Source organism: Nyctibius grandis, chromosome Z (genome assembly GCF_013368605.1).
Source record: "Nyctibius grandis isolate bNycGra1 chromosome Z, bNycGra1.pri, whole genome shotgun sequence".
Taxonomy (NCBI): Eukaryota; Metazoa; Chordata; class Aves; order Nyctibiiformes; family Nyctibiidae; genus Nyctibius; species Nyctibius grandis.
In genome coordinates this window covers 16,710,487-16,738,397 of record NC_090695.1, presented here as the reverse complement: position 1 = coordinate 16,738,397, position 27,911 = coordinate 16,710,487, and the positions used below count along the sequence as shown (strand labels likewise).

Below are 27,911 nucleotides of genomic sequence, written 5' to 3'. Positions count from 1 at the left end.
GCAAATAACAATTGCATCCTCTATAAACAGTGGTTATTCTGAGAAATACAAATGTTTTTTTTTTAAAAATGGGAAAGGACAAATTTGCACTTTGCATTGAACAGGGCTTACATGTTGGCTGCACACTGCTTCTCCCGACCAGAATGTGGTCAAAGTGTTATTTTTGTTCCATTTCACACTTACTGCCATAGCATGTCAGGTGTCCTTACCAATTCCTCTGCATTTTGCAAGAAGAGACTGAAACAAAGCAGGTCTAAGTGCAATCAAGGAGGACAACAAACCAAGTAGAAAATGTCTTGCAAAAGTATGCACAACTGGAAAATATGGGAAACTCAGAGTTATTAGCAGAAAAAAAAAAATCAGACTGCTTCCATGCTGGAAAATAAAAGAGGATAGAGAAATTTAAGCTAAAGTTCAAAATAAGATTAAAATGTTTTATGGAGTTCTCACATACCTGGACCTCTTGGAAAAATAAAAAAAAACAAAATAAAATAAAATATTGTTTTAATGTCTTGTACAGCACATATTACAACCAATGATGCTGTCAGGGTATTTTGAAGGCCTCCAAACTCCACAGGAGTGCAATACAGCAACACAGAACAGTGCATCTGCCTTAGGTTATAAGGCAATAACTGATTGCCTTTAAAAGTATTTTATGATGATATTGCAAAAGACTACCTGTCTCTGTTGTGATCTTAGAAAATATAAGAAGCAAACAGCATAAAAGGAAGCAATTGGGATGCTGGTGACAGTTCCTCATTGAGGGAGCAGGACTGGGAGCGTTGGCTTTGCCTCCCACAAAAGCTTATTTTCAAAATGGCGGCAAATAGCATCATCCTCTAAAATTAGAAAACACTTTCACTTGAGGAAATTGATGCCACTGCATGTTGGCATGTGCAAACCTGTGCTGCTGCTCTCGGCTAATTGAAATCAAGCCAGTAGCCATTTACCTTCAGTAAGGTCAGCATGGAGCCTCAGCAAATAAAACCTCCCAACAGCTGGATCTTTCAGCTGCATCAACACAACACTGTGCATTTAGGTTCAGGGCTGGACTGCATCTGGTTGGTAGCAAGGGAAGATTAAACATGCATCTGCCTGCAAAGATACACCTATAAAAATGCTATTTGTGAAATCACGGCTCAAGCATGTGAAAGTGGATTCTTTGCTGGACCAGCAAATGGGAGGATCTTCACATTGTATTTTTTTGCTTCATTTGCGATAATGTCACTGCAGGATTATACAGTCTAGTCTTATGAAAAAAAGATTTAGTCACAGACATCCCAAGTGGAAGAAAATACGATGGCGTGGTACAATTGCCGTCTGTGAGTGCGGGGGCCACAGAGCTCTGGCCTGATTGCGGAAGGCCAAGGAGGCTGCAGCAGGAGTTCCTGCTGCATTCAGATCTGGCTGGCTAAGTATCAGCATATTTCAAATAAAGTTCTATATTAAAAAAAAGTTTCAACTTCTGAAACTTTTTCAGTGCTGCTTAAATCAAGCCTTTTATTTTTCAGGGCTACAAAAGAACCTTTGTATAATTTTGCCTCCAGCATTTTTCCTTTAATATTTAACCTTTGAAGAGCAAAAGACTGACTTTCTGGAATGAGACCAAATAATTAAAAAAAAGACTTCTTATTAAAAGTAGATAAATATCCCCAAAAGACAAAGAAATATATATTTGAAAGTAGTTCCAGATTCAGTAGCCCCATGCTTTTCAAAACCAATTAAATGCTTTGTACAACCCACTAAATGAAGCTTCCTTTGCTGGTTTTGTACTGAATAATTTGTCCTGGAAAACAGCTTTCTAATGTGGTGTCAAGCCTGAAAATATACTGAATCAAAGCTTTGTAATATGGTCCCAAATAAGTAACACAATGCTATAGTCAAAACTTTTGGAAATACAATAGCAGAGACCAAGAATATGTATCCTACTGAGTTGACAGTCATCAGAATAAAACCATTTTGTTCAAAGTTTGGAAAGTAGTCCTCTCATAGGCACAATTCTTAGCACTTTGCAGTTTCTCACAGAAGCGAGAAAAAGCCTTAGAAATATGCAGTCACATACAGAAAACTTTGTGAGGTCAGCTACTAGACTTGTACAGATGTAGAGAGGCTTAGCAAATTCAGCAGCTTGATGGAAATGAAAGAACTCTTAGAAAATGTTTCAGCTTGTCTCCCGTAGTCTCCAGTCCAACTTTTGGACGTAGTTCTTCCATCAACACTTACCTCCATTCAAGTGCCTACAATCTTTGTGTTCGCCTCTAGGCCCACCCTCCTTTGCTATCAAACACCATTTCCTCCTGAACATCCCACTATAACTTTTGTTTCCTACCATCTAGCTTTATCTATAAGCCCCCAGGACCCTTTATCTCTTGACCTTTTTTTTGAGATAGAAGATATTTATAGTCATCTATAATTAACTCAGATTTCACACAGAAAGCATTGTTAAAATGAAGGTGTATGTTATTTTCTGAAATAAAATGCAGACGCTTAAAAAGGAGCAAGAGATTAAATTTACGCAAAAAGTGAATAAACAAGGACTCTTTAACCTAAAGAAAAATGTGTTCTTCACAATAGTCTCCAAAACTGCTCATGGACCTGTAGGTTTTCCTCTGCACAAAATTCCTCTACGTTGACAGGAAGAGTCAAGTATGATGTTTCAGCTGGCTTTCTGCAAGCTTTCTGCTTGCTCAGTTACGCTGAATCCCAGTTTTGCAGGCTGATGTCCTGATGCTGTAAGCTTCCCACTGTATAGCCTCGCTGAAACCAGCCTGGTAAGCCACGTACAGCTATTGCGGTGGGAATCATGCATTAAAATCCTTAGCAAGCCCCAAAGTCACTTCTTCCATTGTGATTTTTCATTTGACTTCACATTGTTAACTGGACTGCTTTTCCCACACTAACAGGCATACTTCTTTATGTATTTCCAATTAATTTTGTTCCTCTTAGGCTAAACCAAAGGCCAAGTAGATGCAGTAAGAATCTTGAGGTTTCTTTTAAACAAGTATGATGCTATTTGAGTATCCAAAGCTTGATTATTCTTATAATGTGAAATAATTCCTAAATATTTCTAAGTATTCTTTTTCAGATTTCCTAAGAAATTAAATTCTGTAACACTTGCTTAATGGGAGGAGGCAAACCCAAATTTTTTTTATTCTTAAGCAAGTAGCTCCCGTACCTTTTCTAGCTTATGTAATCACATAAATCACTTCACTTCAAGCAATAGTTCCTTCAACATTATGCCTATGATTCAATCCAAAGATGTAGCTGGATTGTGCCATAGGTAGCACAACTGGTTAAGGAGGTCAACCCATCACAACCTGGTTAAAAAAATGACATGACCATCCTCATATAGCATCAATCCATTATGGTTAATAATTAGTTAACTTAAATGCATCTTTGAATCGGAGACGTATTTTACAATATCAGAGTTGAAGCTCATGACAAAAACATGTGAAAGCTTGTAGAAATACACCAGAAATTTTGAGGCAGAGATGTTAGCGTGATATCTGTTCAACAGTAAGTGTCACACCTATTCTCCATCCAAAGGAGGATTATTTTGAGAAGATGGAAACTGGTGACTTTTGTCATTATGCAACATGGCCTACACCTTTCATAATCTCAGTATACTAATATAGGATTAAGGAAAAAGAAAGCACTGAATACTCACCACACTGGCCAATTCTGTCAGTTGGAGTACATTACTACCTGTCAGTGTTCAAACGTGAATTGCAAATGCCATTGTCTACATATTTTTAAGTTTCTTTTGAATCCATGCTTTGTACTTGTGTTTTCCCTTGCCAGCTAGCAAGCTATCTTTGAAAAATAAAATAAAAATACTCTGTCAAAAAATCAGAAAAAACTGCCAAACACTGCAGACAAATTAATGTACTTCTGAGACTGGATATATTGCCACTACGCTGTTATTTACACATAAAAAACTCTATTTTCTTTTAAGAGAACATGAACAATATCACACCAAAAAAAATCAGTCTATCTGATCAATCTAGACTTTGTCAGTCTATCCCATCAAACTTAAAATCACTCATCTATAAAACGCTCCAGGAGGACAGAAATTCCTTTTGAACATTCTGGGAAATGTGATAATCTGAGAACTGATGCAAAAAATTACGTCTACCTGAAAACTCATGCTACTATCTCCCTACCAGGATGAAGGACAATTGCTATTTTTTTTGCCTTCCTGACTTGGTATCATTATTCATTAATTTTTCCCCTCAATTGTTTTCAGGGATTGTTGGGCATTTTTTCTCAAAGGTCAGCAGTCTTAAGGCTAACATCAGAGTGGAAACACTTTGGTGGCAAAAAAGGTTTTCTGAGAAGCAGCAACTTTTCCATTTCTTTACTTCACAATGGCTACAAACTCCTGTCTTTCATCGCCTTATGCTGAGCATAATCCCTGGCTCGCTCTCAACCAAATCACTCAAGACTTCAGGAAGAGAAGAAATCCTCCAAAAGGAAGTGCAAATATCCTGATATGACCCACTCACACCCAGCTAGGCAGAGCACCACAGAACTTAAATTCAAGCCAGTTTTTATATAGTACAGCAAAACCATATGCAGTCAACATGCATGCTAAAAGCCAATAGCTTATATTTTATATCTGTAAAACACATCAATATCAATTCAGCTGTGATCCAAGAAACTGTAATAAGTGCAGTGGAAGAGAAAAGATGGAATCTTACAAATAGCTATCTTTTCATTTTGTCCCATAGAACTCTGCTATGCAGTAATTTGGGGGAAAAAAACCCCAAAAGCAAGCAGAGAGCTTAACCAAGCAAAAATGCCAGAGCCAAGTGGCGATGGACACTTCAGAATTAAATCTCAGACGTGTATATTAAAAGAAAAAAAAAAAATCAACTTGCAAACGATAGTCAAGTTGTATAGAGAACACCTTTCCTATTAATTCTGACAATACAGCATCTATGATAATTTTCATTGGAAGACAACAGAACATTAATTTTCTTTATCTGAGCCATCTTCTAGTAGAGTAAGAGGGAACCAGTATGTTGCTCCAGCTTCTTATGTCATGGCTACGTAAAAAAGAATCCCATGTTTCCCTGTTCACAATATGTACTCCTGTACTTCAACAGGGACTTGAAAAATCTTAAACTGCCTCCTGGCACAAAGACTTGCATCATTTTTCAGACAAACTCATTATATAAAGCTAATAGATTCCAGGAAAATGTAAATCAAAAGGATTTTTATAAAACTGAACTCCATTTAAACGGCACAGGGAGATGCTACAACAGTCTAAGATAAAAAACACTTTTACAAACCTAAGTATCCTAGTAAAGTTTAAACCAATTTTTGTATTTAAATAATCATACTTGCAGTGTTCTGAGAGCAGAACTGGAGAGTAAGGGATGAAACCTACTGTTGCTACAAGTGAATTTTGAAAAGTTTAAAAATGTTTGACATTGAGCTTAGACTAAAAAAAATGAACCATCATCCAAACAATTCCTCTTTTCTATTGCATATGTTAATTCTTTGCAATGAATCAACTGTATTACCAATAATATTGTTCAAGATGTTTTTTTTAAACTTCTTCTCCTATCAGTAACCAGAAAAATAACTACTGTGAGAATACAGTTGATAAGAGATTGCTACAGGCAGTAATGGAAAATAAGTCACATATTTGTTGAAATGCCGGAATTCCACCACGAATGGTCCCCAGATGCTAGCACTGTCACACCACCACGAGGTCAGATGGAAGTGCCTCTTCATCCCCAGCTCACAGCAGTGAAATGCCCACAGGGAACGCTGGCTCTGTCCCACAGGAGCACGGGGTAGCAGGCACTGCCTGTTTGCATGGATCAGCTCTGACCTGCTCACTAGCAAAATCTCGAGCGTGTCTCGAGCATGCACTGGTGTGGGTAATCATGGTATCAGCTTTCTACCAAGACATATGGAGGTTTTCTGGTTTGAAACTTATGACTGCTCACTGCTAAAAGAGAAGATAATCCTCATCCAGTTTGTTTCCTCACTCGTCTCTACCTGTGAATAGCTAACCGTGATAAGAAATGTTTCTTGCACTGGGGAGTTTAAAGCATATGGCTCAGTGATAACATACATTTTATATTTTTAACTGAGAAATCCAAGCAGACAATAATGTGGGACTGCACATGACCACAGTGGTCATAAAATCCAACCTTCTGTGAACATAAACAACCATAAAATAGCTGCCTAATCTAGAAAGGGCTACAAAAAAACACCGCCGTGCATACACATCACAAAAGACACTGCATCCTAAGAAAAACTGAAGATCAGCAATACAAAGGTTTGTTCATTTGGACCAAAAAAACCCACAAGAACAACTGGCATTGCACTAGGCAATTCATAGACTGCTGCTATGCTTATTTATTTACTTTACTTAAGCAGCTTTACTCATCTTATGGTCTAAGACAATCACAAGGACTTTCACAGGCTCGCCATTTTATACGTTAGTAGCTAATCTCCAGTCTACCTGGGAGGTGAACATAATTTACAGGCAACAGATAAAAACAAACTTTCTGTAAATGGATTCATGTACCAGTAAGTTAGGAAGTGGCATATAGTGTTCACCTGAGACCATCAGAAAAACTGACAAAGCCAAAATGCCAGCTTCATACCAGTATTGCTCAGCTGAAATGAGAATGAAAGATACCCCTCTAGTATATATTAGAAACTTATTCCCTGACATAATCATATGTGACCTGTTTGAAGTGGAATGTGAGAGTCTTTCACTACAAGAAAGACATTGAGGTGTTGGAGCGAGTCCAAAGAAGGGCAACGGAGCTGGTGAAGGGTCTGGAGAACAAGTGTTATGAAGAGCGGCTGAGGGAACTGGGGTTGTTTAGTCTGGAGAACAGGAGGCTGAGGGGAGACCTTATCACTCTCTACAACTGCCTGAAAGGAGGTTGTAGCGAGGTGGGTGTTGGTTTCTTCTCCCACGTAACAAGTGATAGGACAAGAGGAAACGGCCGCAAGTTGTGCTAGGGGAGGTTTAGACTGGATATCAGGAAAAAATTCTTCACTGAAAGGGTTGTTAAGCATTGGAACAGGCTGCCCAGGGAAGCGGTGGAGTCACCATCCCTTGAGGTATTTAAAAGACGAGTAGATGTGCTACTTAGGGACATGGTTTAGTGGTGGACTTGGCAGTCTTAGGTTAATGGTTGGACTCGATGATCTTAAAGGTCCTTTCCAACCAAAATGATTCTACGATTCTATGATAAAGATCAGCAACTCTACCATTGTCATTTCACAGTGCAGTTTGGGGAGTAATTTTAAAAATTGCAGTAACAGTTTATGGGGATTTAATATTATTCTTTTATGTGGTATATTTTTATAGTTGTTACGGTTTTTTTCAATTAAAAGCTTAATACATTCTCCAAAAGCCAGTATATCACCATGAGTTATCAATATTGAATAGCAACATACTGAAAACTTTAGCATAATAATATGCATCGTCAACCATACCTACTGATATTTAAAGACTAAGACACTCAAGTACCAGTAAGAACATGAGCACCTCTTTTGCTGTAGCATTGGTGGATGGATTTTACTGGTAAACCAGCTGAAAGCACTACGGAATTAACCCCACGTCTTCTTACTGCAAATGTTCTTTTTTACTGGTCAGTAAACAATTCAGGGAAATTTGGAACTAGCCATGAAGAGATTATAAGAGGAAGGTTTGTTTCCCTCCCCAAAATTAAAGCTGGACTCCGGAGGTAGAAAAACATCCTGTTTTTTAGATGCAGTTTAAGATAGAGCTTTCTACATGAATTACTGGCGCTAATAACTTACATTTCCCACCCCCAGCACATGAAGTACACCCATGATTTTAAGATATCTGTCCACCCCAGTACTGTTCAGAAAGCATTCTGGTGTTACCAGAAGTTCCATAAAGAAACTGTTACTCTTTCTTTCAAATATATGCATCAACTCCACAAAAGTACCATGGAAGCTTAACAGTGAGGAAATTTTATTTTCTTGTGTAGATGCCACTTGTCCAGGCTAAACTGAAGTTTGCAAAGCTAAGGTCAGTTTTGCTGTTAAAGGGTGACTCAGTCTTCTAAAGTCAAAGGGAGCTGTGAGTGTTAAAAAAGGACCGCATAAAAAGGCACAAAAGAACCTTGTGCCACCACCTATGTCCCACAATACTCCTTTTGCAAATACATGCTACCTTATCACAGATTTAACATCAGCTTTATGCAAGTAGCACCTCAACTACAGTTTCAGCAGCAGAGAGTGGCAATGGATCACTTCCAGCTTTTCCTTCCGGTCCAGCTACAAGGCAGCACAGCAGTGCTGATGCTGCACTCTGGTTTTATTCTTCTTTGGTCTACAGCTCTTTGGAGACCGCAGTTGCCTTTGTCTGAAACAGAATTTTCTAAGCTGTGCCGATAAACACAGAGGACCAACTCACAGCAGCTTGCTTCAGAATCGTTGGAGAAAACATGCTTTCTAAAGGAAACACATTTAATAGTCAATGACTTGAGTCTGATGCCTGTTTACAAATAAAAGGCTCAAAAATTCTTTTTTAATAGATCTTTAAAGCTCCTGGAGGACATCAACCTGGCAGAGATCAAAAGGAAAGTACTCATTAAACCCATATCAGGTACCTAATCTAAGCATCTTTGCATGATCAGCTCAGACAGCTAATCCCTGTCTGACATGAGGTCAGTATGGTGGTGCAATCTGGTGCATCTGTTGAGATGTGGTGCGAACGTATGCGCTAAGAATTGGACTGATATAAACGGGGCAACACAATGCTCTGCTAAAAAACACAATAGCAAGCACTCTGCTTCTGTTCAGAGCATAGAGTACAGGACTGCCGAATTGATGCCTATCTATTGCTGGCAACTACATCATATTTTTCAGGGTAAACAAATTCCACATAAAAGCGACCTTTTGCTCTGATTTTTCTGACTGGAAGGCTGTTCCAACTTCTCATTTTTCCAGTAGTAGGAACTCTCTGCTCTCCAACATATATTTATTTCTTGCCAGTTCTTATGTCAAAATAAAAGTGCTTAAGCTAGGGAACAAAATAGTTTCACAAGTGTTCTAGAAGTAAAAGTGAAAACTTCAATTTCAAAATACTACTGCCTACAGCTCTAAACATTTTCCAGTGACAATTTCAATACTCTTCCCTTGAAAAAAAAAAAGACTATTATAAATTTATATAACCTATTTAGGCTAAAAAGACAAGTCTTCAAAATTAGGAGAGGTTAGACTCACAGTTGTCGGCATTAATTGTCAACATTAATTTTGTTCTTTCTGAACACTTAGTAGGACTTTTGTCTTGTAACAAAAATACACAGGACCATGCAAGTGGACTTGGATAAAACATAGGCAGACGGTTTGCAATTGCTTAAGCAATCATAAATCTGTTGTTTACCAAGATCCCAGTGCTTGACTGTGTATTAATAGTTTTAATAACTGATTTCTGAGGCTTTCAAGAGAAAAAGTCTAAAAACTTGCCATTGACTGACTTGACTTACTAGTCAGGTTATCTTAAAAAACAACGCTTTAGCTGGACAACCTGAAACAGTGTTAAAAAAACTCAAAAAACCTTTTAACATTACTTTTTCTGTCTTTCTCTTACTGTTTCTTCTCACTAAGCACCCCCGCAAAAACTCCAGAAGGTTTATTTCAATCAGCTTCTGCTGGTGGTTTTTTTTTTTTTGACATCTGACTAGAAATTTTTCCTTTGCTTATTATGCCGATTGCCAACACAACACATCGAGGTGTTTGTTTCACAAAGCACTACGAACTACTTTTAAAAAAGAGGGCAGCTTTGAAAGGAAAACAAAGACAGTCTTTCACAAGCCTCAGATACAGCAATGACTCCACGTGTGACACTTGTGCAGCAGGCACGTCAGAAATCAGGTACTCCATAATGACAGAATTAGCAAAGTCTCTATCTCAATTTCAAGTCTCAGCCTCAGGCTCAAGGCTCCTCTCCCTCAGACACAAGCTTAATCACATCAGCTGGCATCTTACCCTCAACTGAGCATGCACTGTTAGAACTGAGTACAGATATTTCAAACATCCACTGCAGCTCTCTTTGCATAAAGAAGTCGCATGCCCAACACAGCATCTCATGTTTTCCGTTGAACCATAGCTTTTCATCTTTCTTCACAGCTCTGGAACTTGGAAAAACTCCCTCATGAGGCAGCTGCTCCTTTTCTGCCTCTCACCACCACTGTCCCAGCAGCTCCTAGGTACAGCCTTGCAGCGAGGGCAGCCGCTGCCCCAAGCAAACAGCTGATGTTCTCCCAGCACCATGCCTGAAGAAAGTCCATTTCAGCTTCTCTTACACACCCTATCTCAGAACAGCAATTTCCACTCAGGAGAGGAATAAATTATATGGGATAAAACAGTTCTCTTTACCAAAGGGAGTGGAAGTGGTTTTATGGCACCTATTCTGCTAAGATAAACAAATGCAATTAATTAATTTCTCGCACACCTAAACTAAAATACCCATACCAGTATTAAACACTTGAAGTCACCAGGCTGGATGCTGCAGGTCAAAGAAAAGGCAGCTCTCTTCAGCAAAACCTGCTGCAGCTTTCAGAGTTTCAGAGACCGTTGAAGGAGACGTTCATGAGCATTCAACAACCGTCAGACATCCTAAATGTAGCACTTGCTGCCGAGTTCCTCCTACCATAAACAAACCTTGAGGCCTGAAGATAACTATCAAGCCTGTGCCTTGAGTCATTCTTTCAGCTACCAAAGCAACTACAGGCTGAGTCGTTAGCTTTTTTTTACATGAAGATACCACTTTCTTTGAGGATCCTGCATCTTTATACACACACACAGTCTTTACAGACATTTGGTGATTTACATCTTTGTTCTGAAGTCCTTCCAGTAAAAAATCAGCTAAACACATTTGTTCTAAATAAAGTAACTGTCTAAGGGTTTTTATTAAGGTTGCATGGGAAATCATCTGTCTTCAAAAGTAGATCTCCTTGGCTGCCACCAGGTCCAAAATCTTTTTGAAAGACAGAACCCTGCTCAGGGCTTTTTTTCTGAAACACGAAGAATACAGCTGGAGTGTGTTAGGTAGGAACAGTCCCAGCTTTCAATCACTTTCCTGTCCCATTCAAATGAGAAATCTGAAAATTGTCTCCCACATCCCAAGAGGTATCATACTTGACTCAGCTGTGGTTTAGCTATCTTGGCCAAAATATAAAAATATTAGGAAGAAACTGTACTTATCAAAGACACTGACAGAAGAGGGAGCATCTTTAGCCTAGTGTTAACAATGAAACAGAAAAGGGTCTTAAGCTTCGCATCTTCTGTCCCATATGACTCCTTAAGCCCCTAGACTCTTTCTTCGCTATTCTAGGCTTGGCTTTGATTAGAAATTCCATTTCGGACCAGAGGAAAAAACTTGCCATCAAGTCTGGTATGTACATTCCTAAAAAGGAGGACTGGCTTCAACTCATTAAGATTCTCTAATGGAACAGCTATTTTGTCAGAGGATTCATGATCACCTCTAATTTGACTTCTAAGTAATTATTAAAGAGGCAGTAATTACATTAGCTGTGAACGTAGCATTTCCCAAAAACAGGGCTGGCAGGGCTTGAAAGCTGCTGCTTCATGTTGCATTTCCCAGAAGACGCTGACTTGGAAGCCAGTGCTGCTCTGATATCAGCCCCCGCTCTGTTTCTTGTACAGCCCTCAAGTGGGACAAGAGGAAGAATTATTTTCAGACAACAGAATAAACAAGCCTGATTTCAGAGGCCTTTTCCTCACACTCTATTTTAGGCTAAGACACCTTAGGAGAGAATTTTTTCACATAAAAGCTATACTGCATTTCTGAAACAGTTAAGTTCAGAAGTTTACAGAGAATATGCACTACAGTTTGGTTGTTAGACAGGAGACATTTCTTTCTTTTATATTCTGTATTATGCAAGCAGTTATCCTCAAAGTCAATGCCCTACTTGAGTCAAGCATGAAAAATGTGGCAGGACTAAACATTACGCTTATTAAGCGATTCTTTGGGCAACTGTCGCACAAGAAGCTCCACAGCCCATGTTTACTCTTGCCACTGCTGAAAAAGCCCAGGCTCAGCCCATGTCAGAGCCTGAATTAAGAATTATAACAAGAATCACAAGACCCAAATAGTTAGGCATTTTCCTAACTCTAAATTAGCAGAATGAGTTTGCAAAATACTATTTTCCTATATGAAATCTGAATACAACAGTCTCTAAAAGCAAGTTGTGGCCATTATAGGAGAAACACTGCAAAATAATCTACTGCAACGCCAGGTCTCTCTTGCGTTCCCACCATCTGTTAAATCAAACCAAAACTGAGAAATCCTAACAGCATCAAAACCTTTATCATTCACTTTGTAACAAGTTGTATGTGTATATTTAACAAGAACTGAGAATGGAATGACCCCCACAGCTGTATCATTCCCCTCATTAGCACAGCTTGAGGAAGAAACATTTTTGTTCAATAACCATCAACTCGAACCACCTCAGCTGCACCTAGCTCTACATTTTAAGAACTTCATTCCAAAATAAACATTTTAACTTTATCTTAAAAAAAGCAAAGGGAACTGATAAAAGCAACTAGTATATCCAGGAGCAAGAAAAAAAAAATCATGTCTGAAGTTTTGCTGTATCTAAAAAGTACAAAGATAAGTAGTTTTCTGAAGTAATTCCTTCATTTTTTTGTTATTATGTGTTTTGCAGGAATTCCAATTTTGAGTTATAAACAAGGGTTCCTAATTGCAGACCTTCTAATTGCAGTTTCACATTTTAAAAACTGCTTTCTTAGATCTTTCGTAGAAGAACTAGAATACACAGCACAAATGTGGATTCAGATAAAACAGCAGCATAAATGTTCTGAGAACATGTTTTTTCCTGCAAAACTAGACATCTATTCCTTCATGAAACAGGCTTGTTTTCTTTAAAAACAGATATGAAAATCTGAGAGAAAAGTGAATGGACTGGGTGACTAAAGGAGATCACATGCACATGATTACACCTTTTATCTCCACTTTGCCTTTATGAAACAGCACATTTTCTGGATGGATAATGCAGCTTTCAGAAAGAAATTAGAAAGGTTCAAGCTATAAAGCAGTCAACTGAGAAGGCAGCTGTAATATACCTTCACAGAAAAAGGCAAACCAATGTCAGTAGCTCAGAAGTTAAACTAAGAAATTTTCAAAGGGTAAGTAAGATAGTTTTAATATTCAGGGCTACTTAAATGTTTGAGAAATCAGTAGCAAATGGAAATTACTTCTAGACACTTACATGGCTTTAAAAACATCATGCTAGTTACAACACAAATGAAACTGAAGAGCTATGGGCTCTTATTACACTGGTGGTCAGGGAGTGGTCAAAAGATCATTTATTACCAGTATTTTACTCATATAGTGTACAATGGTGAAGACAGGAGGAGGGAGATAAGGAATTCCCTAAGTCAAATACTGTTAAATCTTTACAACTTTACTGAAAGATTTACCTTTTATTTTGCTTTATAACTAGTAGGATTATTTTGGACTCCTGCTGGTGTTGACCTCATGTTTTACACCAAACTTTATTTGGTACACAACCACAATAAAATGATATAATAACAACTGGATTTAAATGCCAAAGGTGACAAAGCTAACAAACTGGGGCCTGTTCCAAAGTTTAAGTTTGCAAGAGAGGCTTTATGACCTAAATTAATGAATTTATTTGAATCTTTGAAGCTAAGAGCACAGTAGGGTTCAGGATCAAGCTAATTTCATGATACTTTTTAAAGCTTTCTTCCTACCAAACGTACTAAACACTAAAAAGTCCTACAATGTGTATTCGTTTATTTTGAAAACTGAAAAATTGGAATATAAACCATGCTACTAATTCAAAGAATGATGTCAGACCATAATCAGAAACTAAACTGAGACACTGTTTGAAATTACTAAATACTTCATGGTGGAAGAGAACAATTTTCATATTGCAGACAGCTTTCAGTTCACTTATGTTTAGTTCCAAAGAAAAGACACAAAAAGTATTTTCCCATGGCTGTAGCACTTACTCATTTGATCTGCAGATAACATGCATCTTCTGCATAAGTGTCACCTACGTATGGACATTAAGGTCTGTGTTAAACAAGCATCTTTGTCAATATGGACTTTTCAACCATTCAAAATTCCTTTAAATGTAAAAGACACTAGCAATCCTGGAACTTTGCCAGGTCAAGCATCTGCAACTACTGAACACAGCCTGCTTTCAATACCAAGCCCTTAAGCTGTTTCCTGAAATAAGATGCAGTTGTCTATATAGTGATTGTATATTTATTTTATTACAAAAATGCTCACAAAAAAAAAATCCCACCCTTCCATATTCTGGGCAACTAGATGTGTATTTCTTTCAGGGACTTAATGCAATAGCTTAATGCAGAGACTTTTAGCAATAGCTATAAAAATACTCATAAATTGTAAAGTCAGTGCAGAATGTTAATTCTAAGCGTAAATAATTCAAAGAATTACTGTGAACATATTTTCTTACCAGATGCTTGCTGTTGTATCTTTAAAAAAACAAATAAGCAGCAAAATGGCTGCTGCTTTTCCTTGGTGATACACCACCACAGGCACAAAAGAGAGAACTGCAGAATTGTCATTGTAATCTTCTTATAGTACACAGCAAGAACTCTTCATAATTTCTTGTTTAAAACAGTAACTGGAATAAATCTGGTGTAATAAAATAGCAAACCATTCCACAATCAAGGAATAGTTTGATTGGTCTCTCAGTTTGCTGAGAATAAGAAGGGAAATACTAATATATCAGCTTAAAGAAATTAATGATTTTGGTTGGACATTATGAGTCTGTTTAAAGCTGTAATTTGCTGTATATAAGTAATATTTATTGAAGGTCAGATTCTTTTACCTCTTTCATATGTTCTTTACATTTAACTCTGTATATAGCAGGGATCAAGGTGCTTTCTAGGTGACAAAGTATATAATCGACTTAGGCAGATTTTTAAAAGAAAAAAAAGAAATTTTAATTTAACCAGTCCTAACTGCTGAAGGAAGCCTACCTGAGCATTCTATGACTTGTGGCACTCAACACCTTTAAAGACAAAACCGTAAAGCTCAAATAACATAGTTTATCTGTGCAAGCTGACTCTTAACAACTGCCTTAATGGGCTTGCATGTCTTCAGTGAGAGAAGAATCAAAGTGTTAATAAAGTACAGCTCTAAAATAAGTTCCGTTCATGCATTCCTTAGACTGTGTGGATGATGGGAAAAGGGGAAATGGCTTTTAACCCAAAAGTACTTCTCTATCAAGGAGTTTAGGCTGATGTTTCGGCTGATATTTCAGCTAGCAATAGATAATATCAAATCCACAGAACTGGCACACATCAACATATGGCAGTACCATTAAAATGATTTTTCTAAAGTTATTCTACTCCCACTAAAAGTTTTGGCGTTTTTATTTTTAATCTTCCATTGTTATGTCCCTTTCCGTACGCCAGAAGTCTTCCACAGTTTTCTTAAATGAAATTTATTTTTGGCAAGTCTCTCCTGTTCCCCCTTTTCCACCACATTTGAAAAAGGATACCTTTTTTAAAACACAACCTACACCATCAAACACTGGTTTAAACTGAACGATCCTCTTGCAGATATGTCAGAATCTGAAAGCAATTTCTGCTTCCCCAGCCCAAGATCTATTGTCCAGTGAAGAAAGAAAACTCATAGTGCCTCTCAATACTTTGAGCAGATTGCATAATTGGAAAAGCAATTTTGATTTTTACAGTTGTCATTATCTTAAACTGAAGTTCAATTTATAAATTTGTAATCCTTACTTCTGTATCACAGCTTATTTATGTTTTTACAGAGGTACACAAACAGACAAATACCAGATTATGAACTTAAACTATCTGTTGTCAAAAGAATCCTCAGGGAAACTAGGGTCCTGATTTTGTAAGCCTTTTCATATACTTTCTCAGAACTGTGTGCTAAATAATCCCAATGCCAATTTATCGGAACGCAGTCAATGCCAAGATACATCATACCTTGTTATTCTTAGGACAGTCTCCCAAGATAATAGCATTCAGAAAGATCACTGAAATGGGTGCACTGAGCTTCACAATTTATCTTGCATCTACTATCGTATTAAGGAGGAAATGGTTAATTTAAAGGGTCTGGCTTCTGAAAGATTGCTTCAAGTGTTTCACAGAAATATGTAAGTGGTTAGACTCATAACACCAAAAAAAACCCTAACACATGATGTTAATCCCACTCCTCTGCCGCATCTTAGAAAGAATGGTGAGTTCCTAAGATCAAGCACAGTTTTGACAGGTCTTACATGAAGTTTACATTTGTTTTGCAATCCTGTTTTCAAGCATTTAAACACAAATAGACAGTCTGACATAGTTTTCTCCCTCTTTATTATCTTTTCATAAACATTCCAAAACAGTAAGCTACCACTCTGCCTTAACATGCAGATGAGCAGCTTTGAGGAGTCAAATTAGTTTCTTGTACTGCAGGAGGTCCAGGGTGTAAATTGCAAAAACAGTCAGCTCCAATGCACAGTATACGAATAATCATTATCATAGAACAGATATCCATTAGTGTGCTGAGCAGAGCTATACACTGTAAGAAATATTACAGAAAACTTAAATTACACATCATGGCACATCTGCACACCGTATTTCGGAAGGGAGGGCCTTTAATGTCATTTCAACATGACTTGGAAAAGAAACTGTGGAATGAAGTCACTGTTATCAATCCTCCTCAGAGCTAGAGTCTTCTTCCTGGTCAGAAAGCTCAGCAACAGGAAAGCGCAGGATGGCTGCCACCCCTGTCAGCTGGCCAAGCTGCTCTCCAGACACATGAAGGCTGGAGAAAATGCGTACCGTGCCCATGTTCTCCCGTACGCTATCTACCAATTTAACATATCGGGCACGTGTAGCCACATCCTGGTGCCGGAAAAGCTCATCACTAATCAGCAAGGTATCAATGGCCATGGCTTCACTGGCCTTCTCCACATGCTTTAGGCCATAAAAAGCCCGGTCAGGCTCATGCTGAAGCATTTTATAGAAGTCATCTAAGGCTTTGACCTCACCAGCTGCCTTAGTGTCAGAGAGACGGCTGGTTACAGCTGGGTCGCAGAGGGCTTCCTTCAATGCGTATTTATGTCCCGAGGAAGAGTGGACCTAGGGTAAAAAAAGTCAAAGGTTTGTTTTTTTTTTTTTTCTTTTTTTTAAATAAAGAGGACCATTTTCTTGATTAGCCAATCACAAACAGCTTCCACTATATCTAATATTTATCTTGATAATTATTCAAGGAAGTTATCTCTTTCTATTCTTTTCTTAAAGGATCTCTCCTGCAACCCAAAGCCTAGACCAAATCCCTTAACTATATTTTAATAAGTGCAAGAAAGCTGTTTCTCTTACTCAAAGACGGGGTTAAATACGCAAGCTGTCGCAGACAGTCCCCAAAGTAGGGCCACTTGAAACTAAGAAACTAAGACTTAAACCTCTTTCTTTTAAAGCATTCAAGAGGAAGACCTCTTAAGACTGCAGACACATAGTGCATCCTCTCGCACAACTGCACACCTACTATGCTTGCAAAGCTGTGAAGTATATTAACACTTTTCACACTTACTATTATCACTTTGCTACAAATGCAAAAGGAGGCTTCTCGGTGCAATTTGCCTCCTAAACGTTGTGACCGTTACGCATTGGGACAGGGTCTGCAGCCTGCCACCCACCCTCATCTCCCTGCCTTTTGCAAGCAGAGATTACAGGCCTCCTCCAATTAAAAAATCATACAAGTATCCTTATGAAAAGGAAACCTTACTTTAGGCTCTGAGTTTGCCTATTTCAGTGAAAGGCAAAAAAACCCCACCCACTCAGTCAATGAGATGACTAATGAACAGCAAAAAATGCTATGCTCTGCATAACCTTTAACTATGTAGCACAAAACTAACACCACAATTAACTAACCTCTGCCACATCCAGGTACTTTTTTCTTTAAAAAGCTTGAGAAAGCTGTTATTAAACATGCATACTATACAGTATGACAGATTTAACACTAAACTATTTTTCAATTTGTACTTCACTCTTAATTGAAGATTAAATATGCCCTTATAAGGAGTTTGAAATATTTAATACTTTCTCTACTCCACATTAAGGTATTCTAAGAAAGAACCATCCCTGTATCTTGCAAAACTACCTTATAGTTTGGGAGGCATGAGTATAATTTCCTTATGATGCTCAGACAGGAATTTATTTTCTCTAGTAAGTGAATTATTTCCCATTATCCTTGTAATTATCTTCTATTATCAGAGATAGCTCTTAAACCTCTTTTTACCCACTCTGGAGACTGTTTTGCTCCTTACCTGTAGGAACTTGGACTTGTTCTCCAGCAGAAGCTTGTTGTCAGTCTTGACTGCCTGCTGGAACATGTAGTCACAAAACTGCTCCCGTACGAAGCCTGGGCTAGCCACCAGTACACACTTCACCACCTCAAAGTTGATATGCCGCTGGATGGCTTGCACCACCTGCTCGTAAAACCTCTCCAGGGCCCGGTCGTGCTGACTGCAATTCCCTTTCCGCTTGCGGGGGATGTTCACCTCCACCTTGGCACGGGTAAGCGTCATGCTTGGAGTAACCAAGCAGACGTGAGCCAACCCTTCCTGCATGACCACAGCTGCCACATCAGCGCTCCAAGCCGGGTCGCAGGCCTGCTCAATGCGCTCCAGCACCACGCTGTCCCACTGCTTCTTCGCCAACGTGAACTGCCGGTTCGGCTCCAGCTCGATGGTGTGGTAGGCCCCCATCTTGACATACTCGTTCTCTTGGATGTTAGTGCCCTTGACCCGCAGCTGGCAGGCCTGGGAGTCAAAGTCGATGGCCTCCACGCAAAGGGTGAGGGTGGTGCGGATGCGGTTGCTGCCCACGCTGCCCGTAGCCGACTCGGTCTGCACCTTCCGGATGGTGGAGGCCCGCAGGCTGTCACCCACCTGCAGCAGGTTGTAGGTGTGCCACATGTCCTCGGGCTCCTCGGGGATCAGCGTCACCTGCCCCGCATTATCCTTCTCCAGGTCCTTCCTCACCAGCTTCATCCTGGCGGTTCCTTGTGCCGCCCCGGCTTCCCCCCGGCGGCAGCGGAGGCCAGAAGGCCTGTTCCGGGAGGCGGCGGGCCCCGCGCGTTCCCGGCCGGCGGCCGGCCTCCTCTGGGCCGCGATCAATGGCCTTTCCCGCACACCGGCTGCCCCGGGCCCGCGGCGAGGCCTGGGCTGAGCCCTCCGGCGCGCCGAGGCGACTCCCGCGAGCACTCACCACCGCCTCCTCACGCACGCGTAGCACCCGGCCGCCCTACGGCGCATGCGCACAGCCCGCCCTCAGATGCGCCGGCCGGACGCGCACCTCCCCCTGCCTTTTCTCCTTTGCGCCAGACACGCATGCGCGCGCTCACTTCCTCCCCGCCGCCTCTGCACCAACGCCCGGCGCATGCGCGGGGGGGGCGGTGTGCTACGCACGGAAGCGGCGCCGAGGGGCGGGCGCTGTATGCTGAGGGGCAGTGGGGGTGTGCTGCCGCCTCCGCAAGCCAGGGCCGCCCAGGGTGGGCGTCTGCGGAGGGAAACCTTCCGGGGGGGAATAGGCGGCAGTCGCGACGCTCCTGTGTGCCGTGAGGCGGGAGGGGACTGTACATTGGTGTGTCCCCCCGCTACAACCTCTCCGTGAGTGAGGGGGGAGGGCGTCGGAGCCCGCGCTAGCCCTTCCGCTCTGGCTCTTTACAGAGACGATTCAAACTTAGCAAAGGCTTCTCACACAGTCCCTCACGTTTGAGAAGAGAAAAAAAAAACCCCAAACTAAGTAGTTGTGGAAGGTTACGGTTACAGTTCGAGAAAGAGATGAGAACGGCATGGCCAACTAGCCAGTTTTCTGGGTGTGGCAAGAGGATGCCGCGGCACCTCATAGTCGGGGAGAGAGGCAGCACCACCTCAGCGCTGCTGGTGCCTGAACGAGGCGGCGAGCCAGCCCCCGCGACACAGCGAAATGAAAACCAGGCGCAGGCAACACAAGAACCTGAACTATTACTTTGACATTGCTCTTAAACTGATCTTCACTTAAAAAGTTTTTGGTTAAACTTGCAAGTTACACTTCAGCCTATACTGAAACTTGACCTGCTTCCTGAATCTGCTCGTTACTCTGAACGAGACAGTTCTGAGAAGCTTCGGAGGCCAATAAGCACGTTTCAAATGAAGCGAGATGTTGACAAATGTAATACGCCTTGCAAAACCCTTTTAATTAACCCACAGGTTAGTTCAATTATACTTGCACAGAAAGGGGACCTGAACAATAACTAGACAGCTCAATTTGCAGCCTAGACAAATTTAACAGGCCAGAAATAATATATTAAAAAGATAATGTCATTACGCAAGTACTGCAGCTTATTTTGAAATGGTTTATGGCGCTGAAAACTCCATTTCAGAATAAATGTTGCCAATTCAGGAAGAATGAGAAAAAGAAAATTAATAGAATGGAGAACAGAAAAAATGCTTGTATGAAGAATGATTCAAAAGAACAAAAAAAATTTGAGAAAGTGGACAACTAATGTGCCATGATAAGTGCATCAGGGCAACTGGAACAGATACAGTAAGTCTGGAATGTCTACACACTCAGTATGATAACAAAAAAGCAAGAGGACATCCTCTTAGAGATGAGAAAGTGGCAAATTTAGAATTGTTAAAAGGAAGTTTCTGGTTCCTTTTAGTTGGTTGTTTTGTTTTTGTTTTTTTTTTTAAAAAACAAAACACTGTGGATTATGGAATTTGCTGACTTGGAAAGGCTTTGGAGTCAGGGATTTAATGAGACACAAGGCTACTGTGAGCAAAAATCATCCCATATCTCCCATTACAGTGTACATATCAATTTCTCTCAAGTATCTAACATTAGTCAGTTGTTGTGACAGGACACTGAACTCAGATCTGGCCCAGTAATGTGCGTTCCTTGTTTCTAAGCTTGATATTGATGTAAAAACAACTTTATCAGATATTACATAATAGGATTTATTTATGAGACCTCAGACTCTCTTCCTGTGAGTACACATGCTTAACTCTCTTAGCATGAATAGTTTCACAGAAGGAAGCTGGACCACCCAAGGGAATATAACATAAGCACACATATAAATAACTGCTTGTTTAATCTGGGCTTGACCATACTCGTAATTTTCTATTAATGTTTTGTGGCTTAGGCAGAAGAGTGTGCATTCAGCTTTTCTTTAGGAGTTCCTTTCACTTATCTATGTAAATGCTGCATAGTGAATTTATGGTGAATTTCATCTCTACGTTCTTTGCGATTATAGAATTCCAAGGGTTAACCTCATGCTATTCTCTCAAGAAAATTCAGCTGTAGTGCATATTTACCTTCCATGTTAATATTTATTTTATTTTTTATTCTTTTGCTGCTGTGTATTTACGAACTTTTTTTCTGCTTGTTGGTTCCAGTCTAATTTTTACAAGCAGCCTCACATCCCTGGAGATGCCATATATTTTAGATAAACGTTGCAAGTTGGCATCCAGTAGATAATAAACATTCAGTTCATGCAAGCAGGTGACTTGCTACATTAAAAAAAAAAAAAACCAAACCACAAACAAAAAAAACCCAACCCAAACCAAACAACCACCTTGAAACAAAGTTGCCACTCAACATACTACATTGACTGTTGTTGTAGAAAGAGACATTTTGAGATGCACTGAAGTCCTTTCTCGAACAAAAAATCATGAGATTTTATACAATTATGAACAGTGATCCACAAGTATTTAGTGGCAACTCTAAACTTCAATGATGTGTCCACAATTAGCAAGACCATTGTCAGCTTACAAAGGAAAACATTTACTAGTGATAATGGTTTGCCTACTCTGTTAAGAAGTAAGTACTGGGTATTGTTATTTTTTTGAATATGTCAAAGAATGAGCAGTAGAAGAAAAACAACATTTCTAAAAATTTAAGAACCATGTAACTGTAAGTTTGTAAGTTCATACTAATTTTGCTAATGTCAGGGAGAGAGATGAATGTGACTCCAGTAGAGCCAAAACAAGTGGATACTTTTAACTCTACATACAGTTTTAACATAAAAGTTCAAAATCATATGGTGTGTTCCAGTCTTGGTAAAAGGTTATGACTAAGTGTAGAACCTGACAGTTCTTGCCATTTATCACTTTTTAAAAACAATTTTATAGGTACTAACAATTGCAGCAATTTGGGATCCATTTTCAGACTTTCTTAAGCACAGTAGAAGACAAGATAAAAATGGTGACAGCATATATTCATAGGGATTTTGGAGCCATGCTGTTTTTGTAAGATTATTATTTTGAAAACATTTGAGACATACTGCCCTACATCTTCAAGTCTTGATTGGCTGCTTTATGAAGATGAATTGCGTACAGATTTCAGGAGAGGTCATGTTCCTAGGAAACCCTCTCTCCCTGATATTATAGTCATTTTAGCTAGAATTCATGCAAACACACTCAAGTCCTGAATAAGAAAAACTAGTGGGAAAGAATCTCAAATATAGGGGGAAATCTCCTGAGAAATGTTGGATGTTATTGTTGCAAGAGCAAAGGAAGATAAAAGATAAAGACGGAGAGGGAAATGGGAAAATGTGTTTTTTCATGCTTTCCCTGTATCCTGTGTCTGTCCTGCCTTTGCAAGCTCTGGACAGAGACCACTTAATTTTCTGCATAGCATTCTGTCTTTATGATTACTGGTCTTTCCTGTTGTAAAGATGAGTACTCAATCAGTACCAACAACGTGATCATCACCAATGAAGAGAGAATTCCAGGAGGGAAAAGGCTATGTATAAAACTAAGTGAAGAAGCATTAAAAAGTGGTGGAACCCTTTGAATTGATTTCTTCCTTCCTCTTCTGTTGAAATGAAGCACTGGAGAAAACTTCAGCAGATCCCTAGTCAAACCACTTACACTGAGGCCAGGTGGAGACTGCCACCGATCCCTCCCAACTTCATCAAAACTTTCAGTGATTATACAGGGGTGGGCTTTTTTGGTAGCCTGTTCTAGCAATTGATTACCTGAAGAGCAAGAAAGTTCTTCTGAATATTCCCTAAGTTTTTTGCACAGCGAGTTACATTGATTTTCACTTGTCCTTTGTTGGACATGGAGAATCAGCTATTCATCAATCTCTTTATAAACCAACATATGTGATACAGAAAGTCATGACTGAGTGCTCTCACAAAACAAAGAAAACATTTACATTTGGAGGAATATTCTCACTAATAATACTTTGGTAAAAAGATATATTTGAAATGCTCAACACTTTGTCCTTAGTTTTCTGTCTTCCAGATAAACAAGCCTAACTCATTCAGTCTTTCTTCATAGATCATTTTCCTCAGCCCTTATCAGGCTTGTCACTTCTCTGTGCACTTCTGCCTGTTTGTCTGCCTCTGTCAGACTTCCTGTACTCAAGATTCTCAGAGGCTTCACCAATACCGAGTTGAATTAAAAGAAAAAAACTGTATAAATACACAAACATACACCTCTATGCACCTCCTTTATTCTAGGTTGTTTTTGTCTGCTAGTGCACGCCAGATTATTTGCCTTTTTTAAAGAAAGAGCAGCATGTAATTAATTTGCATTTTTCTTTTAATTTTACTGTATTACTGAAACTCCTTGTCCCTATTTTTAGGACACTTTGACTTGCTTATGTAGAACTACTTCTCTTATTTATCTGAGACAGTTTGCATCCCATTCTTGGTATCTGTAATGCCTCTTCTTTCTAACTATACTCTATTTCACACCCACTTTTTAGAAAAAGAAAAAAAGCAACAAAAACTAGTAAGCCCCTGACAGATCTTGATGGGACCCACCCTTGAGATGTTTTCCTATCTGACAATAAACCTTTTTGTCATTACTGGTGAATTGTCTGTCAGCGGTACCAGTGGCAACTTTGCAACTCTGAAGGGAAGTTGTGGCACACTAAATTTTTGCCACTTCCCTAAGCGCCCTTCTGTGAAGAAACACAAACAAAACCATATTTTGCAGAATGTCAGTGTGTAATAAAAGTAATAAAGACATCTATGAACAAGGCCTAAATATGTCACACCGAAGTACTACATTTGGATTTTCACATTTTCCTTTATCTGGTCTTCCTTGCACAATAAGCACAAAGTGAAGAGGGAAAAACCCTGGTCTTGCCTTTTCCCCACTTGCTGCTGCCTGCGTTTTGACCATCCTTATGAAATCCATTTCTTGCTGTGTAGTGCCTCACGTTCACTGCGTGCTAGTTGCCAGCGCAAGAGCTGCTGGGGAGCTCAGTGTCAAAGTTTGCAAGCACATGTCCCAGCATTGCCTTAGCCTCTTTCCCACTTCTTGGATTCCCCCAATTTCAGATCCAAAACGTTACTACAGATTAACTAGCTAGGGGGATTGTTACTTGCTGTATTTGTTTTACTAAAAAAGCAAGTAAGTCCCTAACAATGAATGAAACCCTAAAATGAAATATTACATATTCCATCTCCGGCTGAACTAATCTTTCTGAAGTTAGTTGGGTGCAGTTAACTGCTTCCTCACTTCCCCTTTTACCACTCAGAACATCTGAAAGCAAAACGGAGGGAAACACAAAAACTGCCCTAATTTTAAAAAGTTGCCAGGTGAGCCTCTTTTGCCAAGCCAGATTCAGTCATAGTATTTCTTCTCACCCATTCATCCTCATCCAGCAGCCTTCCCCCAACGCCCCCGACTTCTAAGACTGGTTTAGGGATTAAAGTTCCCAGAGAGAAGCAAACCGAAGTCCCTCACGGGCTGCAGCTGGAGGGCAGCTCTGGGCAGGGCACTCGTGGGGCAGGGGCAGGTGGAGGGATCGGGGCGGGGGGACGCCGTCCCTCGGGGCCAGCCCCCAACAGCTGCACCCCGCTCCCGCAGGGAGCAGAGCTGCCTTCGGGACCTGGGTCTTCAAAGTGAGACAAAAAGGGGGCTTTCCTCACCTGTCAGCATCCAGTAGGAGGCAGCCATGCCTGGGCTTCTGCTAGCCTGGGGCCAGGAGCCCGGGCTGGGTCAGGGGTGGCGGGAGCGGTCCTGCCGCCGGCACGACCGCGGTGCTGCGCTGCGAGTGGAGCTCAGCGCTCTGCGCCGCCCGTCCGCCCCGCAGCCGAGTTAGGCATTTCCTGTTTGTTATTCAGTCTTTACGTTGTGTCTCCGCATCAAGAAGAATTTATCTTCCTCCCCCCACACACAACTTTCCTCCCACCCACCCCCCCAAAGACCTCTGAGCTTTGGAAACCTCCCCGTGAACCTAGCCCAGCGCTAAGATGTACAAATAAAGCCAAATCTCCCCCCCGCGAGCCTCCGGCTGCAGCCCTCGGAGAGCACAGCAGACCTTAAAGGGACATCTGCCCGCTCATAATTAATTAATATTTGTTTCTCTCTGGCCAGCCCCCCGTGCTCCACGGCCACCTCTCTCGCCCTTCTTAGCGGGAGAAACACATCGTTGAGGTAGGGGGTGTGTTTGGCTGGTCAAGTTTAATTTCTCTTACATCACCCCTTAAAAACGCATTCTGCGGCCGGTCATTTGCCTGCAGGAGGAAGCCAGCCACCCCCTCCTCGTTCTCCGCGGCTCTGGGGGGGATGCAGTAACTCCTCAGACAGTGGACGATTTTCCGAAGTCTTTGTGTCTCCCTGTGTTTTGCTTGCGTAGAGGAAAGAGGCGACAACTGCCTTTGCCCTCATGTACCGAACACTTGCATGGCATCCATACCCCCTCCTTCCCTGCCCCCTGAATAGCTTCCCTAATAAATGACTGAATAAATTGCAAAGGTAATAATCAGCCAGATTCAGGCCTGTGAGTGGGGGTTTTCAGGGTTCATTAAACGCTCGGTAAAAGAGCAGCTTGCAGGACTTACTACATTTAGCAGAGTGATGCTCAGGTGGAGTGACATCCCTTCACCAGTGTATGAGTTCTTACACTGGACCTGGTGAAAAATCATTTTGTTTTTCATAAAACAAGGGAACCCATGGTCCCTCAAGCAAGAAAAAGAGAAATCAATATACTTTATAAGGATTTGGAGATCTTGGTGCTACTAGAAAAATTCCCCATTTTTTCTTTGATTTGGAGCAAAGAATTTGGTGAATAAGTGGAGGTTAATGGAATTTTTCTAAGTTCCTCTGGGGCTAATAAACTACAGCTGTTAATCATCACTATAATAGTTAAATACATCTTCCAACTTCTGTCTTAATTTTATGAGAACTCTTTGGGTGCACCTTTACTTGTAGACCTGTGGAAATTTTAGAAAACGGTACACAATTTCAAAGTTAGGTTTAAAAGCAAAGGTTCTCATTCAGTAATACTTTATGTGTATACCTGCCCTTACACATTGTAAAGTATATTTAATTACCACAGTAAGACTATGCAAAGTTGATAAAATTAAGTACATGTGTAACTTTTGCTGAATGAGGATCTGGGCTCTGTTGGTACCAGTTTAAAAGACAGACACAATTTTCCAGTTGCAGGTTTTATGCATAGAATTAAGGGAAACTAAAATAGCATTCAAACTAAAAGAAGACTGAGATTTTGGAAAAAGCTGTCATTTCATTTTTTGCAAGGGATTTGAGTTGTATTACTACTGCCAGTTTTACCACAGTTTCAAAGGTGGCAATAACTTGCTGTGGTTTTCTTATTTTTTTTTTAATAAATCTTTGTATTCCCTTTCTGTCACTATACTTCAACTAAATGCACATGGAGGAGTTGAGCTTGTTTTCAAATCATAGTGAAGGATTTCTTTCTGTGATAGAATTAACTATGCCAGAGGAAGAAACAAAGAAACTAAGGACTTTCGCAAAATAATCAGTTCAAACCTATTTGAAGTATATGTGATAATTGGTATGTATGTGGGGAATGTAGATCATGTTGGAGAATAAGACTTCTTGAGAATAAAAAAAAAAATCCTGATGTAGGATTATTCCTAAATTCTTCCAAATTATTCTTGATATTATTATTTATTAATTTCTTTTTGTGGTGGTGTCTTATGCCTCTTGTATCAGGCAAGCAATGTCAAAAGGAAGACATTAGAAAGGACGAACTGCTGGACTGAGCTAGCATTTATTATTAATTTGTACACATTCAAAAAAATAAAATACATTACAGACTTGCAGACCATTATTTATTTTGGAATGACAAACTAATTCAGAAAAAAGCAAACTCCTATTGCTTGTAGAATAACTGCTGCATCTTTTCACAGTCGTTGCTTTGGGTGCATTCATTCAGGCAACTATTCATAACATCACTAAATGCTCTTCTTGGAGTTTAAAGCTTTATATGTTAGTGGCAAGGAACACATGTAACAGGAATCCTTAGATTAGGTGTGCTCAGGCCCAGAAGTAGTTAAGATGTTCGGTAATTTCAGTATCTGCATAACAAATATTATTAGTTTCAGTGGATCATAGTAGTATAGAAAATCATTAACTATAGTGATGATTTAAATAAAAAGGTCAAAATAGTTCATAGAATATAATTGTTTTGCACATTCTTTTATACCTTTCTAAAGTGTCACAGAATTCTGAGGAAGAATTTTTTTCTAATGCTGTAAATTAAACATGATTTGTCATTTTGAACTCTGCCTCCCAGTTTAATTTCGGCGAGGTATTTTAGAATACACATTATAGAATAAGTACACTAGTAGTTTCATGGAATCTGATGGAAGTGTTTGTGATTAAAGATTAATTTAAAGACTTCAAAGGATTAGACTTTGAAAAGACAACAAAAATTAAAAATATCAGGAAGACCCAATTATTCTGCCTTCAAGAGGGTGTTAGTCCTGCAAAAAACAGTGGAAATACATTCTGTCCCAAAGGTGAGGGGTGAAGGAACAGGAACCAAAGCTTTTCATATAGGTTCAAAGGCAGGCAGTCTTCTAAATAATGTGACTATAAAGTACATAGAACTCATTTTCC

At 39.9% G+C, this 27,911-nt stretch overlaps 2 protein-coding genes across 2 annotated transcripts in view; both read right to left on the bottom strand.

The window, feature by feature from the left end:
- ITGA1 (integrin subunit alpha 1) overlaps positions 1–25,150 on the bottom strand; it is a 76,976-nt gene extending 51,826 nt beyond the window's left edge. Inside the window, exon 1 of the mRNA XM_068422190.1 lies at positions 24,950–25,150. Within this exon, the coding sequence (XP_068278291.1) occupies positions 24,950–24,977 (28 nt within the window). The 5' untranslated portion in view covers positions 24,978–25,150. The remainder of the gene's footprint in view (positions 1–24,949) is intronic.
- PELO (pelota mRNA surveillance and ribosome rescue factor) lies at positions 16,370–19,458 on the bottom strand. Its single transcript, XM_068422191.1, has 2 exons — positions 18,342–19,458; positions 16,370–17,154 (listed from the first exon to the last, which is right to left on the bottom strand). The coding sequence occupies exons 1-2, from the start codon at positions 19,065–19,067 to the stop codon at positions 16,723–16,725; spliced, it is 1,158 nt and encodes a 385-aa protein (XP_068278292.1). The 5' UTR covers positions 19,068–19,458; the 3' UTR covers positions 16,370–16,722.
- Positions 25,151–27,911: the final 2,761 nt, after the last annotated feature.